The sequence below is a fragment of the Vitis vinifera genome, chromosome 11, assembly GCF_030704535.1.
Source record: "Vitis vinifera cultivar Pinot Noir 40024 chromosome 11, ASM3070453v1".
Lineage (NCBI taxonomy): Eukaryota > Viridiplantae > Streptophyta > Magnoliopsida > Vitales > Vitaceae > Vitis > Vitis vinifera.
In genome coordinates this window covers 11,031,856-11,049,876 of record NC_081815.1, presented here as the reverse complement: position 1 = coordinate 11,049,876, position 18,021 = coordinate 11,031,856, and the positions used below count along the sequence as shown (strand labels likewise).

The window sequence follows — 18,021 nt, the reverse complement described above, 5'->3', positions numbered from 1 at the left end:
TTATATATAATCAAAACATATTTAATATACATTTAATTATTAATTAAAGCACAAATCAATGAACTTGTTTAAAGTTATCCCTAATTTCTCTATATAGAAGAAACTCATATAATATACAATGAAATTAAAAACACACTATAAGACAATATACATAAACTTAAATTAAGTTGCTCATGTATATATCTACAACCAAGTCTCTTGCTTCCATCTTGAAGCATTACTTTATAGGAAAGCCTTAAATTTCCAACACCCAAACTTCGAATTTGTAGCAAAAAATATAGAGCATATTAACAAATTAAAAAGAAAAATGTATAATGAGGAGCAATCAAATATCAACCTTTATGAAGAATTTTAATAGCAAGCTAGCTACTACACCTTTATTAGACAATAATAGTGAATCTAGAAAGCCACAGGCAGTATAAGTTTTGATTCATCTAAATCTAGAGAGGAACTGTGGCCCCTTGTTGGGGCTGAACCGACGACCAAGAATTTGCATTGATCCAATTGAAAGCAATTGGGCTAAAAAATGCGTTAGGGATGCCAAATGAGCTGACCAAGGCAAGGGCATGTGGTCGTAATTCACTACAGAGTATTGTTACTTCTTTCCTAATTCCAACAGCATTGTCGGGTGACAAGTAACCATATCGGAGGAAGGAAGCACATTCTTCCAAGATAATCAAGACATGCATGGATCTTAACAGACTTAACATGCTCTGCATAGGGAAAAAAAACGCAAAAACAATTAGCAATTGGGTTTGCATCACTTCATCATTGTTCTACAAATGCTTAAGCTGGAAATAAGGATAGTTGTATATGTTACACAGCAGAAAAAATAGGGAAATTGTCACTCAAAATGCCATTACACAAAAATCCCATATTATATCTAATTCTGATAAGCATATCAGGGTTTTTAGCATGCTGAAGGTTCAATCGCTAAGAAAGCAACAAGACTGCTACATCTGTATCAATGATATGTATAAAACAAAAGCAGAAGCTACTACTTACACTCATAACTTAAGTTTCCTTAATCAGCACTTTTTTGGAATGTATAAATCCTATAATCTCTTTTAGTCTTCATCCCATTTTCCCCCAAACCCAGATATGGATAAACCGTGCAATACTTATTCACATCCAGCATTTTGTACCTTCCTTATGCTGACATTTTTTTGATTGGTAGAGTTACTTATATTTATGAAAAAAATGTACCGATATTTACCTTAAGTAAACTAGAAGACACAGCTACCTCAGCATCTAAAAAGGTCTGCAAAATTGCTCGATCCGAGAAAGCTCTCCCCAAGTCTTCTGCAAGTTGATAACTTTGGTGCAGGAAAGGAAAAAAATTGCGAGAGTGATATACAGAGAGAAAGAGAGAAAACTCAAGTTAATGCGAAGATCCTAACCTGAAGAAGTGCATACTCTTTGCTTAAGCTCTGTGCTTAAAGCTGTGATATCTCAACAGCAAAATAGATCAATAGATCTCGCTCCCTCAGGCAGAATATATCAGTCTGATAGCCAAATCAAGGGAGTAAGAAATTTCTCTCTACTTCATTGACTAACCAAATTGCTGCTAATGAAGCTACAATTACATTACCTGGAATTGGCTACTTCTGAGGGTAGAACTTGTGAGCTGAGATGGAACGACAGGGCAAGATTTGTTCATGTATTCTAATCCCAGTCCTTTAAATGGTCTATTCCTCTTCTGCACTGTGATATATTCTGCAAGGAGAGCCTTGCTAACCTGATTTCACACATTTAATCCATAAACTCCACCTCCACAAGCCCAAATCTTACATAAGAAGAAATTTAGTGAAGTAATAGGGCCTGTTTGGTTGCTGTTTTTGAAAACTGTTCTGGAAAATAGTTTTTGAGAACAGTTTTTGGGGTTTTTTTAAAAAAAAATTATGTTTGGGAACTGAATTCTAAAAAACAGTTTTTGTTCTCAAAAACAAAAAAACATGTTTGGTTGAGTTAATAAAAAAAAAATTTAGAACAAATAAAACAAAAGACACGTTTGAAAGATGTTTTTTTTTTCTTTTCTAATTAATAAAATATTTTCTTCAAGTAATTTTATATTATAAATTTATAAATAATTTTTAGATATATAGTTCATTTAAATTAAAAAAATTATTTATTTTATTAATTTAAAAATAAAAATATTTTTTATACTTTTTTAAAATAAATCAAACATAATAAAATTATTTTTATTAATATTTTTTTATTTAATCTTTAACTTTATTAAAAATTATAGCATATTCTATTAAATTGAGATAAAATTGTTCTCGTGATTTGTTAATTTTTTTTTTTATCTCTACTAAAACCAAAAATTAAAAATGCCACCCACTTCTCTCTCTCTCGGGCATCAAGAAGCCCTTTTCTGAAGTTGTCCTCCATCGGGCATCAAGAAGCCCTTTTCTGAAGTTGCCCTCCAGCCGAGAGAATCCCTAAAAGGCCCTATTTTCCTCTGTCACTCTCAATCCTCGCAGGTACTAATCTAATCATGTTATTATTATTATTATTTTTTTTTGCAGCCCCCGTTTGATTCCCAAGAAAATCCATCCTCAATTCGATTTCCGGGAAAATTCATCCTCGTTTGATTTCCGAGAAAATCCAAGCAAAAACCCCAAGGAAAACCAAAAAAAATGGATTTTCTTTTGCTCCCTGTGTTTTCTGGATCCGTTTTAGGGGTCTCTTTGCTATTGTGCCATTGGATTTAAATTTCACGAACCTTGAATCAAGACTGAGACTGTGCTAGAGAAGAGATGAGAACGGGAAGAAAAAAAAAACACGGAGAACAGATGGTTTTTTTTTGTTTAATTTTGTTCTGTAAACAGTAAAAAAACGGGGAAAACAACATTTTGTTGTTCTCTAAACAGTGCCATTTTGAGAACACGGGAAACAACAAAAACAAAAACGACCCTCTCAACCAAACGAGTTTTTTGTGTTTTTTGTTTTCAAGAACAGAAAACAGTTCTTGAAAACACTAAACAAACAGGCCCATAGTTTCTCAACATCTTTCAAGTTTATTAAAAACTGGCAAGTTGTATCCCCACCTGTCAATTGGTTCATTCACATGGTAGGTAGAGTGTTGGTTCAATAATTAGAACCAACCAATGTAATTCATAGGCTATGGTCTGATCATGATTTGTAGGCAAAGGTTGTGTTTTTCAGCCTGGCTCAAAAATCATGGATTTAGGGTTCGTGAAATTTAAATCCGATGGCACAAAAGCAAAGAGACCCCTAGAACAGATCCAGAAAAACACTGGGAGCAAAAAAAAAAAAAGCAATTTTTTTTGTTTTCCTTGGGGGTTTTGCATGGATTTTCTCGGAAATCAAATGAGGATGAATTTTCTCGGAAATCAAATGAGGATGAATTTTCCCGGAAATCGAATAGGGGATGGATTTTCTTGGGAATAAATAGGGGTTTTACAAAGAGAAAACACAGGGAGCAAAAAAAAAAAAAAAAAAGCAATTTTTTTGGTTTTCCTTGGGGGTTTTACACGGATTTTCTCGGAAATCAAACGAGGATGAATTTTCCCAGAAATCGAATGGGGGATGGATTTTCTTGGGAATCAAACGGGGGTTTTGCAAACAGAAAACACAAGGAGTAAAAAAAAAAAAGCAATTTTTTTTTGTTTTCCTTGAGGGTTTTGCATGGATTTTCTCGAAAATCAAACGAGGATGGATTTTCTCGAAAATCAAACGAGGATGAATTTTCCTAGGAATCGAATGGGGGGTGGATTTTCTTAGGAATCAAACAGGGGTTGCAAAAAAAAACAATAATAACATGATTAGATTAGTACCTGCTAGGATTGAGAGTCGTAGAGAAGGGCGGATTCTCTCTTCTGGAGAACAACTTCAGAAAAGGCCTTCTTGATGCCTGATGCCCCAAGTGAGAGAAGCGGTGGCCCTTTTGATTTTTATAGTTAGTAGAGATAAATAAAAAATAATAAAAAATGAAACAGATCATGAGAACAATTTTCCTCTCTCTATATAAATAATTATTAATTACCCATCTTTATTTTGATTAAATCACATTGAAATTTCCGCTTTTATGGACGATATTTTATGAATTAAAATTAATTTGATAAAATAAATTATTAATAATCTTAATTCTTTAAATAAATTAATATTAATAGAAAAATTTGTTATCACATATTTTTAATAAAATTTTAGAAATTAAATTTCAAATAAAATATTTTATATAAATTAATTTAATTTTTCATTTAAAATATAATAAAACGTATTTTAATAAAAATATTTTAAATTTTTAAAAATAAATATTGTCTTCAACAAGATGGGCTCCCTTCATCTAACAATATGGTGGAATTACATCAATCTTCATTTTGATACTAAGACTATAGCAATGTCATATGTATTATATTTATATATAAATTTTTTTTTTCAATAAAATCAAATATTTCTTAACTCAATTCTAACTTTATACACTTCCAAAATTCATATTTATTATTCTTAAAATTCAAATATCAAATTTATTGATATATCTCTATCTACCGATGTTTTTTTTTTTTATCATATTTATATCAATTATATTTACCAAATAACTTTAAAATATGAATTCTTACTTATTTTATCATTTTTTGGAGTTTTTCCAAGCATTCCTATAAATTTTAAATCATTTTTGCTCCACCGATATTTTTTCAATATTTATGATATATCCGTAAAATCGAAGTACTGATATATTCATAATTACCGATTTTTCATTCTTGGTTTAGAGCAAAAAGTTTGAAACCCTAAGCTCTCAAAATGAATATCGGGTTTTGAGAAAATGAGGAGTGTTCTTTGTAAATACCACAGGAAACCTTGACAGGTAATTATAACATGATATCTTGACTTATAATCCATAGGTCATTTAAGATCATTTTACTAGAATTAAAATGGATATATGTTTAAAATCATACCTTGAATTTTGATTTTATGTCAAGCTAGCCACATTATATAAGTACCTTGACATATGAACATACTAACTACACATTGACTTATAAATTATCTGTCAAGATTCTATTATATAAGTCATGAAAGAATTCAAAAAAATTTTATATATGTCATTATTGGTTTAAACAAGTTGTATATGTCATAGTTGTTAATTTAAATAGGCAATATTGACACATATCACCTTAAGTCAAGATAATATATGTCAACAATGACCTTTTTTCTTGTAGTGGATTGTCATGTTCTCATGCAACAACTCCTTCCACTTGCAATTCGAAGAGTTCTACATAAGAATGTTTATGCTGTTATAGTTGAACTATGTAGTTTCTTCAAACAGTTGTGTTCTAAAGTGTTAAACACTAATCAATTAGAGCACCTTGAGAATGATATAATAGTCACACTTTGCAAATTAGAAAGAATATTTCCTCCATCATTCTTTGATGTTATGGTACATTTACCTATTCATTTTGCAAGTGAGGCAAAGGTCGTTGGACCAGTGCAATATCAATGGATGTATCCTATCGAGCGGTATGTTCTCATTCAATTAATCTTATGTATATTAGGTTTCATATAGTTCATGAAACAAATCTATCATGTTGTGGAATGACAGGTATTTACGTACATTAAAGTCTTATGTTTGTAATAAGAGTCGTCCAGAATGTTCTATTGCAGAGGGGTACATAGCAGAAGAATGTACAACCTTTTGTTCAAGATATTTGTATGATGTTGAAACGAAGCATGATCATGAAAAAAGAAATTATGTCATTGAAAATAACATAACAAGTGGAGGGTTAACCATTTTCAAATGCATGAGACGTACAATAGGAAAGTCAACATCTCGTGTTGTTAGCACAGAAGAATGGTCCCAAGCACATTTATATGTATTGACTAATTGTAAGGAAGTGACATCATTTATTGAGTAAGACACTTATTTGAATAAAACTTTATACTAATTCTCATGCAAAAATTTAATTTTGGTCTTTGTGAGCATTATAATTAATTTTTTTCTTTTTTATCAGAGAGCATAAGCAATATATAAGGGTTAAGCCTCGTATTCGTGCACGAGATGTAGATTTGATTCACACAAAAGAATTCATTAGTTGGTTTGAAGAATGTGTAAGTTCATTCACTACATAAATTGTTCTATTATCTAATACACATGTATGTATTAACATCTTATATTTGAATCTATAGATTATACAAATGCGACATGAAGGTCCAATTTCTGAACACATACTATCATTGTCTCATGGACCAAGCAGATCAGTTACATGTTATAGAAGATACATCATTAATGGGTTCAGATTTCACACAAGAGAACGAGAAAAGGGAAAAAAAAAAACTCAAAATAGTGGAGTTGTTGTGACCGTAGAGGTATCAAGCTTTACAAGTGCAAGAGATAAGAACTCAATTACTGGTCATGTTTCTTACTATGGTGTGCTAACTGATGTAATTGAGTTACATTACCTTAGTGGAAATAGAGTTATTTTATTAAAGTGTGACTAGCGGGATGTAATAAATAGTGGAAGGGGAATAAAGAATGATGAATATGGGTTCACGTGTTTGAATCTTGAATGTACCATATATGCATAGATGAACCATTTGTGCTTGCATCTCAAGCAAAACAAGTCTTCTATGTTCAAAATTCAAATGAGGAAAATTGGCACACCGTTATAGAGATACAAACTCACGAGGTTTATGATATGAATCAGAAAGTATCTACTAATGCTTCAGAGTCATATCAACAACTTATAACACTTCATAATCAACATGATGTGCATGAGTTGGTCGAGAATGATTTAATCAATTGGAATAGAAATGATATTGCAGGAGAAACTTATTTTGTATTACTTTTTCTAATTTACTTTATTATGTAGGAATGTCACATCGAAGAGGAAGAGTACAAATAGTGTCTCCAGAAGATGAGTTGGACAATCTACATGATTACTACCAAAAAGTGCTATTTAGTAGACCTAATTATAATGGTTTTAAGCACCTTTGAGTATTAATCATATTCATTTAACCCAATTAATTCATTAAGGTCCTTAGTAATTGGTTTTAACCATTTTGTGGCAAGTTTACATGTTTTTATCAGCTTATGAATCAATTCAAGCATGCCAAATGATGGAGGAGCTACTTGGACAAGTTATGGCAAAGCTTTTGGAAGCTCAAATTCATGAAGAACCAAGCTTTGGAGCTCCATAGCCCTTTTCCAAAGTCGTTCAAAGTATGCAAAGAAAGAGAAGCAAAGAGGAAAAGCAAGCAAAGTGAAGAGAAGCAAAGAGGACAGCAGCTACAGTCTTCTTTAGCACTTTTGGAGCACTTCTCGAAGTCCATTTTTTACATGCTATATACCATTTCAAAGCTCAGGAATTCAAGAATCCAACGCTTCAAACCGTGTATGATTTGGAGCTGAAATGAGGAAGATATGGCCTTCGGAATCCAACCGCTCCAGGTTGTGCGAAAATTTCGCACGACACCTTGTGTTGTGCGAAATTTGCACAACACCTTCAAAATTCGCACAGCACATGCGTGGTGCGAATTTTGCTCTGCTTTTACCGACTCCACTTTAGATATTTTCTTATGTATTTTTTGATGTAATTTCCTTTCTTATCCTTGTAAGTAACCAATCACAAGCTTTTGCTTTTGTAAAGACTATATAAGGGGTGGAAATCACCTCTTGGAAGATATATGAGAGGTGTTACGTTTTACACTTAGAAATATACAGAGCTCTCTCGTTTCTCTTTTCTCTTTACTATTTCTATTTTCTTAGTAGCCAAACAGCCTCTGAGGGCTTTTCCTTAGAGGATGATTGGCTAAAACTTTTAGTTTCTCAAAGTATGGATGTTATGTGATGGCTTGGATGCAATCCCATGGAAATTTCTCGCACCCGGAAGGTAAGGTGTTCGTTTTTCATTAAAGGTTCATTAATGCAAAGTTTGGTTTTTATTTCCTTTGGACAACTTCCAACGGCCAATACTTGATAAGCTTTTGGATTTCTATCCATTAGTTATCTCCTACGAGCTATTGGAAGGTGAGGTTTTCAATTCCCAGTTTTGCATTAATCCGTTAGAAACAATTTCAATGGCCATTGAAAGGTGAGTTTATCACCTGGAATGACTTTGAGTTGCCAATATTTGGTAAGCTTTTGGCTTTAGACCATTAGTTATCTCTTACGAGCCATTCAAAGGAAGTCTAAGGTGAATAACCATTGATGAAATTCACTACCATCTGTTTTGCCATTTTAAAGGATTAAAACTTGATTTGCTAAATCCATACCGGTTCGGGAAGCAAGCATCACCATAGTTGCAACCCCAACGCGAGGAGTCTATCCTGAGATTTCCAATTTGCATAAGAGCCAGAGCATAGCTATCCTATCTTTGAGAAACTTGTTTTTACACCCTTTCATTTTAGTCTTTAATGTTAGCTTAGATTAGTTTAAATCTTTCTAAAACATTTACATCTTCTTTTAAAGCTAACATCCATAAGAAAATCACCTATTTTCCTAATTTGAATATCACTTGTGTTTGCGAAAACCCTTCCCAGTGAACGATCCTAGAACCACTATGCTATAGTAGCTTGGCTACTTTAGTAATAGTATTTAAGGTATAAATTTTGTTGATACGCCTTTAAAGCTAAGCTACCATGAGTCGAATCACTACAACAACTCTCAAACATACAGCCTGCTGCAACTACTACTCTTAGTATTTCTGGTCCTTCTGATTCTTCAGATCCTTCTGTTGTTGGTATAATTAAGAAGATTATGTTTAACTTTACATATGATAAATGTGTTTACATATGTTTAATTTCTTGAATGATAGGTTTTTAATGTTTAATTTTATATAAGATAAGTAAATTATGTTTCTTTTAATTTCATTATTACTCTTAATAGGTTCCTCCTCTAGCAAAAAGAGGACACGTGGCCCAACACGTAATTTAGATTTACTTAGTATGAAACCCAGGGAAAAAAAAAACTACACGATTCAATACCAGAGGGCAAGTTGTTTATGATGGAAAAGGGGAAAGATTGTCAAGCTATATGGGAACATTGGTGTGATCTCAACACAATGTACCCATCCAAGTTCAAGATTGGAATCATGTTAGTGAAGATGTGAAAGAAAAGATTTGGGCCTTAGTATTGGTATATGCTAGTTACTATTCAATCTAAATTGTAATGTTATTGTTTAAAAATTATACCTCTTATTTATACATGACATTTTAATGCAATACAGGAAAAATATGAACTAGAAGAAACATGTAAGAGCTACATTCTTCAATGTTGTGGAAATTTGTTTAGAAGCTACAGAAATAAAATGAAGGCTAAGTATTATAACCCTTATAATATAGATGAGAAGAGATTGCGCCGTCGACCTCCACACTTATCGGATGATGATTGGAGGTGGCTCATCCACTTTTGGGGTACACCTGAGGCCAAGGTAAAGATTATGATCTTTTCTTGATAGTGTATCTTATGATACTCATATTCACATAAAATGATATTTATTAGTTATATCTAACCTAATACTTCATGTATATAACTTTTATTATGTTTCTATTACCTATATAGGTTACTTGCTATTTTTTAATTGATGTAGGATATCTCAGAAAAAAAATAGGGCAAAGCAAGTGATAAAACATACTTCGGGATCAAAAAGTTATGCTCAAATTCAATATGAACAGGTTGCAAATTTATTATTAATATGATTTGGTTGTACATAAATAATTCATCATAAATAACTCAATTCTTTTACTTGTAAGAATAGGCACAAAAGAAGGATGATCGAAGTAATCCTAATAGAATTGAGATGTTTGCCCTAACACACAAAAAAAAATATGGGACACCTATTGATGATCATTCTAAGGAGATTATGGTAATGAAGTAAATAAATTTTGTATAATTGTATTTCAATCATAGCCACATACAAAAATTATTTTAAAAGTCTAACAATTTTTTTTTTTGTTTTTTATAATTCCAAGATCAATATCAGCAATTACTATCCCAACCTGATGGGACATCTTCTTCTGCTTTTGCATCATCTGGATCATCTACATCTATATCATCTACATCTGTAGCATCTACATCTGTAGATGAGATATATACTCAAGTCATGGGTCTAGAGAGGCATGGTCGTGTTCAAGAGTATGGATTTGGTCCTACTCCTACCTCAGTCTTTGGTTCTACTAGTAGAAGACGATCAGGAGCTATTCTTTCAACACAACTTGAAAATGCCCAAGAGATGCTAATAGTTGCAAAACAAAAGTTTACAACTGCAACTGAAGAACTCTCAAATGTGAAAGAAGAACTCTCACATGTGAAAGAAACATTTGAAGAGAGGTTGATAGAAGTTCAAAGGAAGACACGAGAAGAAGTGAAAGAAGAGTTTGAAGAAAAAATGATGGAAATGCAAAGAAAAATGCAAGTACAAATTCAAGAACAGATGATGCAAATGATGCAATAATTTCAGCAAAAACAGTAGAAATTAGAAGATTTTTCTACATCTTTATATGATAGATTCTCTTAACTTTTTTGAAGATTATGCTACTTATTTATATGATAGATTTTCCTAACTTTTTTTGCTTTCTATGACTATTATGTGATGTTTGGTTGGTTGATTTGTTATATTATGTTAAAATATGAAACTAAATTTGAATCTCTTTGTTATTTGTTTGTTTGGTTTTTTTTTTGTTATTTTATGTTTTTGTTATTTAATGACTTATATTAATATATAAGTTTTTAATTGGCTTGGGATAATTGATTGTAATATATTGAACTTGTTTTAATTGCATATACAGGTCTAAAATGAGTTTGTTCAAGTTTATAACAAGTTTGGGAAATCTGAATTTATAAAAGACCAATGTCTAAATATAACAAATTTTAGTCACAACCACTAAAAAATTGTGACCATAAGTGTACTTTTAGTCACGATCAATAATGAACCGTCGCCAAAATTTGGGGATAGGGCAAACATCATATGATTAATTTTAGTCATGGTCATTAATAGTCATGACCATAAGTGTACATTTTGTCATAATAGACCTAACAATTAGTCACGGTCACTTATTTAACTGTGACAATATACTTACATTTAGTCACGATTAATGAATTAACTGTGACCATAAGATACATTTGGTCACGGTTAATTAATTAACAGTGACTATATACCTACATTTAGTCACGATTAATAAATTGACCATGACCATAAGATACATTGAGTCATGGTTAGGGTATTGACCGTGACCATAAGATTACATTTAGTCACAATCATTTAATTAACCGTGACTATAGACATACATTTAGTCACGGGTAGGGGATTGACCGTGACCATAAGATTATATTAAGCCACAGTCATTTAATTAACCGTGACTATAGACATACATTTAGTCATGATTAAGGAATTGACCGTGACCATAAGTTTACATTAATCCATAAGTTGACATTTAATCATCGTAAATTACTTGACCATGACCATAAACTTACATATTGTCATGGTCGCTCACTTTACCTATGATTATAAGTGTACATTTAGTCACGATTTATTACTTGACCATGACCATAGGTAAACATATAGTCACGGTTTATTACCTGACTGTGGCTAAATCAACTAATAAACAATAGAGTATTCCTAACTTTTGGTCACAGTTTTTCTATGGTCATCACAAAAAAAGAAATCATATGGTCACGATCACTTAGGAAATCGTGACCAATACCTTTAGCTACGCCTCATACTATGACGCTCGGTCACTGTTTCATAAGACCGTAACAATAGGTTTTGGTCACGGATATATAAGATTTGGTGACGGTTGGTGACCGTCACCTAAAATCCTATTTCTTGTAGTGTGAGCTCATGACCCAGAATCTTTCATTCCATCTATGACACAGAGTCATTCTTTCCATTTAGAGCCCTATACTCTTGACCTAGAGTTTTTCATTTCATCTATGACCTAGAGTCATTCTTTCCATTTAGAGCCCTAAGCTCATGACCTAGAGTTTTTCATTTCATCTATGACCTAGAGTCATTCTTTCCATTTAGAGCCTTGAGCTCATGACCTAAAGTCATTCACGTCATCTATGACTCAGAGTTGTTCATTTCATTTATGAGCTAGAGTCATTCTTTCCATTTAGAGCCCTAAGCTCACGACCTAGATTCGTTCATGTCATTCATGACCCATGAGTCATTCTTTCCATTTAAAGCCCTCAGCTCACGACCTAGAGTCATTCACGTCATCCATGACCCAGAGTCGTTCTTTCCATTTAGAGCTCTAAGCTCATGACTCAGAGTTGTTCATTTCCTCCATGACCCAGAGTCATTCTTAGCATTTAGAGCCTTGAGCTCACGACCCGGAGTCGTTCTTCTCATTCATGACCCAAAGTCATTCTTAGCATTTAGAGTCCTGAGCTCTCCACCTAGAGTCGTTCATTTCATCTATGACCCAGAGTCATTCTTTCCATTTAGAGCCCTTAGCTCACGACCTAGAGTCGTTCATTTCATCTATGACCTAGAGTCATTCTTTCTGGTTAGAGCCTTGAGCTCATGACCTAGAGTCATTTATTTCATCTATGATCCAAAGTCATTATTTTCATTTAGAGGCTTGAGTTCATGACACAGAGTTGTTCATTTCATATATGACCCACAATCATTCTTTCTGTTTAGAGCCTTGAGCTCACGACTTAGAGTCACTTATCCCGCTTATGACCTAGAGTCATTATTTTTACCATTTTCTATTTTTTTGTTATCATCATGTACTTCTCTTCCACTCTTGTCATTCTTCTCACATGGAGTTGTTCCATCCTTATCATTATGACCCCGTATTCTGAGCTTATCAAGTTATGTGTTGGGACAAAATTCCTAGTCCTTTTAGTTCTTTGGTATAGTTCACCTCGTTTCAATCATTGTTTGTGATCCCACTCGCATTTCCTACACTCATGATCTTTATCAAAGAGAGGCATATTTGTAGACCCTCCATTTTGTCCTCTTAGCACATGCTTTATTAAGTGCCTTTTCAGTACTTCGTAGTAGTTTTGGTAGCCCACGCTACTCGTACAACTTATCTTTTGAGCCATTTTTGAGACTCTAGTTAAGGGATTTAGCTGGCCCCTTATTATAATTCTTGGCAACCCCAAGTTAGACCTAGGATTTTCCTTTCTTTATTTAGGATAGCTCATTTAGATACACTTTTAAGATAGCATGGTTAGGCACATTTGGCCTATTTAGGTATATCCAACCCATTTAAGCACATTCAACCCATTTAGATTCACTAGGCACACTTAGGCCAATTTAGGTTTACTTAGCCCATTCAGGTCACCTTTAGGCATTTCTTGCATGGGTTGTGTTATTGCATGGTTGACATTCTTGTATGGAGAAATCCAAGAGCCCGACTGTTTGTTGATATTAATCATGTATTCACCCCACGATAATAATAATAAAAAAAAAACGAGAAAGGAAATGGAAGATCAGTACATACCTACTTGGGGAAATTGGGAGGAGTGGAAGAGCAAACAGGAAGTCTTCAACAGCCACGGGGGAGCAAAAAAGCATCACCAAGTATTGGAAAAAAATTGAGGTGAGTTATCGAATTTTTTAAGTTGTGGATCTAATTTTCATCTCCTTCTTTTTTCTAATATTTCTAATTGATTCAAACTTTTTTTTTTTTAGTCATGCTTTGGTGTGGATGTGTATAATGCATATTGCTAAGATTTTATTTTTTATTTTTTATTTTTTTCAATTGATGCCCTTATATTTGATTTTTAGTTTTTGGTTGTTTAAGATTTTTTTTTTTTTAGGAATACATACTATTAGTTTAACATTTACTAATTATTGTTTGTGGTTTATTTAATTAGGTTTTTATGATCCTGTAACATTTGAGCATAATTTATTTATTTTTATTTATTGTTGATTATGTAAGAATCTTTGATGTTCCCATGCCATTAGTTTTTGTCTTTGGTAGTTTAAGGTTATTGTTTTTCATGATCAAATCCTATTAATTCATAATTGTTGTTATAACTCTTGTTTAATCCATGCTATTATCTTAGTTATCAATTTTAGTCTGGTTGATCTTGAATTTTTTTTAATGTTTTATGGTTTTAGTTTTTGTTAAATCTATGCCATGTTCTAAAGTTGTTTTTTTTTTTAGTTTTGTTAATTTTAGTCAGTTCTCGAGTTTTCAGATTATTTTGTTTTGAATTTAATCCATGCTATTATTTTAATTATTAATTTTAGTTTGGTTGATCTCCTGATTTTTTTAATGTTTTATAGTTTTAGTTTTTGTTAAATCCATGCCATGTTCTAAAGAAGTTGTTTTTTTTTTAATTATTATTATTTAGCTTTGAATTTAATCCATGTTATTGCCATAATTATTAATTTTAGCCTAATTGAACTCATGTATTTTTTTTAGCATCTTATATTCTTAGCTTTTATTAAATCCATGTGATGACCTCAAGCTAGGTTTTTTTTTTTAGTTTGGTTGTTTTTAATTAATTCTTAAGTTTCCGATTATTTAGTTTTGAATTTAATCCACGCTATTGCCTTAGTTATTAATTTTGGCCTGATTGATATCATGAATTTTTTAGCATTCTATGTTCTTAGTTTTTATTAAATCCATGTGATGTCCTCAAGTTAGGCATTTCGTTAGTTTGGTTGTTTCTAATTAATTATTTAGTTTTAGATTTCTAGTTTGAATTTAATCCATGATATTGCCCTAGTTATTAATTTTAGCCTGATTGATTTCATGTATTTTTTTAGCATCCTATACTCTTAGTTTTTATTAAATCCATGTGATGTCCTCACATTAAGTATTTTATTAGTTTGATTGTTTCTAATTAATTCTTTAGTTTTAGATTTCTAGTTTTGAATTTAATTCACGTTATTTCATTAGTTATTAATTTTAGCCTAATTGATCTCAATGTTTTTAGCATCTTATGTTCTTAGTTTTTTTTTTATTAAATTCATGCGATTTCCTTAGGTTGATTTTCCTTAGTTTAGTTGATTCTAAATAATTCTTAATTTATAGGTTTTCACTTTTAAATTCAATCCATGCTATTGTCTCAGTTATTAATTTTTAATCTAATTTATCTCTTGTATTTTTTTAGCATCTTATAGTCTTAGTATTTGTTATATCTTCAAGTTGTTTTTTTTGTAGTTTTGTTAATACAAATTAATTTTTAAGTTTTTAGGAAATTTTAGTTATTATTTTGAGGTGCTATGATGCCTAACTTAGATGTCGAGTTCATTAATTTTGACTTCAATTAGATCCTACCCTAGTTTAATTGCTTTTGGTTCATACACCCTCGAGCTATTTAGTTTAATTTAGTTCATTGTTACATTCATGTTTTTGCAATCCTATGTTTTAGTATTATAAAACCAAATTTTTGAGAAAACTACTATATTTTTAAATGAGTGAGCACCAAAATTTTTGAGAAAGCCACCAAATTTTTGAATGAGAAAGCACTAGAATTTTTGAGAAGCCACCAGATTTTTTAAATGAGAGTTTTTTTTTTTTGTTTTTTTTTTTAAAAAAAAAAATCCATTCTAGGTTTTTAGGGTAAAGATCTCACTTTCTTTTTAAAAAAATATACATACATATATATATATATGCAACTCAATTTTATCCAAGTTGCATTCCTTTTTTTAATTTTCCAAAACTTTATTCTCTTAACGTGGGTTTGAACTTGTGCTCCCAAGCTAATGGGAATACACAAGTTAAACTTATGACTATTAATTGGGGACTTGATGGAACCCCAATATAAAAGAATCTTTTCAAAACTCATATTTGCTGCCACCTTTGTACTTGTTGTAATCATATCTATTTATTATTTTTTAGGAATTATATACAAGATGTATGTGATAATTGATGATTTCGTATACTTTGATCATTTTTGCTATGCTAATTAGATACCAAGCATGCTAGGATTTATTTCTTTAATTATTTATAATCTAACTCGTCATGTCTTGTGGAAGCACGTTATAAGTTACCTATGCTATTCAGGTATGCTTCTTACCTTCGTATCTTAATTCCATAAATTATGTATTGCTTTATACATGATCGTTATGTATTGCTTCGTATGTGATTCTCAACCTGTTCAACATATCTTTTTGATTGTTTGTTTAGCTTGCCCTGTTTGATTAAGATACTCGAGTAAAATACATGTGTGTTTTATTTTCCAAACTAACCATTAATGTCTTATGATAGTGCTTAAGAAATAGTCCAGGTACACACTCTAAATCTTCTTTATGATTGTGATTGATTTTTTTGTTTTGCATGCTATTTTTGAAATCACCTAGCCTACCTAGGTATCTATAATCAACGAATTAATTGTCACATTTCCCTCAACTTAGTCAGTAGAGATCTCTAGGGCTTAAAGGGGTGCTACCTTGTAGGTACCTTCCTAATAGGTAATCTGATCCCCAAACCTATACTCGGGTTTTTCAAAGACACGCTTTTCCAAAAACTATGCAGTCACTTCTTTAGGGTTTTCTTTCTTGTTTTATTTTCTCTTTTAAAATAAAATAAAATAAATGGCAACTCCGACTTTTCCAAAACTAATTTTTCACCATATAAAAGCGAGTCTTGCCGACAAGTGGGGATGCATGTGAATAATGCGGGTCCACACCAACCCACTTAGATTTACTTTTGCAATGGATTTAAACTATTACAAATTTCTGACACACCTACTATATCGCAAACTGAATTGTTTATCGCTCATATATAACTATTTACCAATAGTAATTGCAACAACAAATATCTGTCAACAAAAATATTATTGTGATAGATTTAAACCATTGCAAATACTCAACCAATATATTTTGTCATAAAAGCAATTTACCTTTAAAAAACAAGTGAATTTTCATAAACATTTTCAATGAAGATTACTGCTTACTAAAACAATATTATTATAGTGGATAATAATACCACACATAATTTGTTTCAAAAGTAATGGTTGTATTATGAATATGAATTTTTTTTTCACCATAGTTATAGGATAAATATGATCTAGCTAGTAACAAAACAATTTTCTAGTTTCATACAATATTTATAAAGAACATATTTTTTTTCAATCGTAATAGTTTTAACATTTAAAAATTTTTGAACTACTTTTTTGTTGTCCATTTTAGAAAGAAATTAATAAAATAATATTAATATATATATATATATATATATATATATATATATATATATATATATATACCAACAACACCCAGGACAAGGTCATATGCAATGAAAACAAGAATTATGCCATGATTCAAAACAAAGAAGAGGGTTAGAAATCAAACAAGATAAATAACCAAAGAAATTTAAAAAGAGAAGGAACCACAAACTTTTAGTTCATAAATTTAAAACCATCCATGATAGGAGGTAAACTGGAAACATAAAACAAACCATCCATGATAAGAGGTAAACTTGAAACAAACTTGAAAATTTACATAATTTAAAAACCATCCATCATAGGAGGTATATCATAAAACATAGATACATAAGGAGAAATATCTTACAATAGGAGGAAAGCTTTGAAGAAAGCTTGCGGCTTGAAAGACTTACATGTTGAGAGAGAAAGAAGAGAGAAGGGAGAGCATAAGCTTGGGAGAGAAAAATGGAAAATTTCAGATGCTTACAAATGAGGATCAAGCCTCCTTAAATAGCCAAAAAGAGGAGACAAAGCACTGTTTGCTTTTTGACTAACTGCCATGAATAGTAATCTCATGCATGAATAGTGAATAGTGAATAGTGAATAGTAAAATTCACTTTTCCACCGAATTCCACCAAAAAACCCACTTTTGGCTGAGAAGACTTATAGACTGGCTACTTTAGACTGTGTAGTCACATGCTTGCTGCTTTTGGAGTTGAAACTGCAAAGTCGTAAAATATTCTTGACGATAGGAAGACATAAGGCTGATGATTACTTGGATCTTCTTATTGGAGGAAGGATTCCTTCACAGTTGTCACCATTGTCTGGAAGGTAGCTTGTTGAATCATCAGATTCTGCATAAGAATTTTCTTGGGAAAAGCTTGAGCTCCCTTCTTCAAGGATTTTCTGGAAATCTTGAGGGGTCTTAGCTGCTGCAAGCATGGCTTGTA

At 31.7% G+C, this 18,021-nt stretch overlaps 1 protein-coding gene across 1 annotated transcript; it reads right to left on the bottom strand.

Annotated features, from left to right (window-relative positions):
* Positions 1–310: 310 nt before the first annotated feature.
* Positions 311–1,807, bottom strand: LOC132254632 (putative acyl-coenzyme A oxidase At3g06690). The gene is made up of 4 exons (XM_059740688.1): positions 1,592–1,807; positions 1,401–1,505; positions 1,217–1,316; positions 311–713 (listed from the first exon to the last, which is right to left on the bottom strand). The coding sequence occupies exons 2-4, from the start codon at positions 1,412–1,414 to the stop codon at positions 441–443; spliced, it is 387 nt and encodes a 128-aa protein (XP_059596671.1). The 5' UTR covers positions 1,415–1,505; positions 1,592–1,807; the 3' UTR covers positions 311–440.
* Between the last annotated feature and the right edge of the window lie 16,214 nt (positions 1,808–18,021).

What these genes read in the sequence shown, in the direction of transcription:
- LOC132254632 (XM_059740688.1), bottom strand. An exon ending in TGTCTTCTAGTTTACTTAAG is followed by an intron (nt 714 to 1,216) that starts GTAAATATCGGT and finishes TTCCCTATGCAG; the next exon opens with AGCATGTTAAGTCTGTTAAG.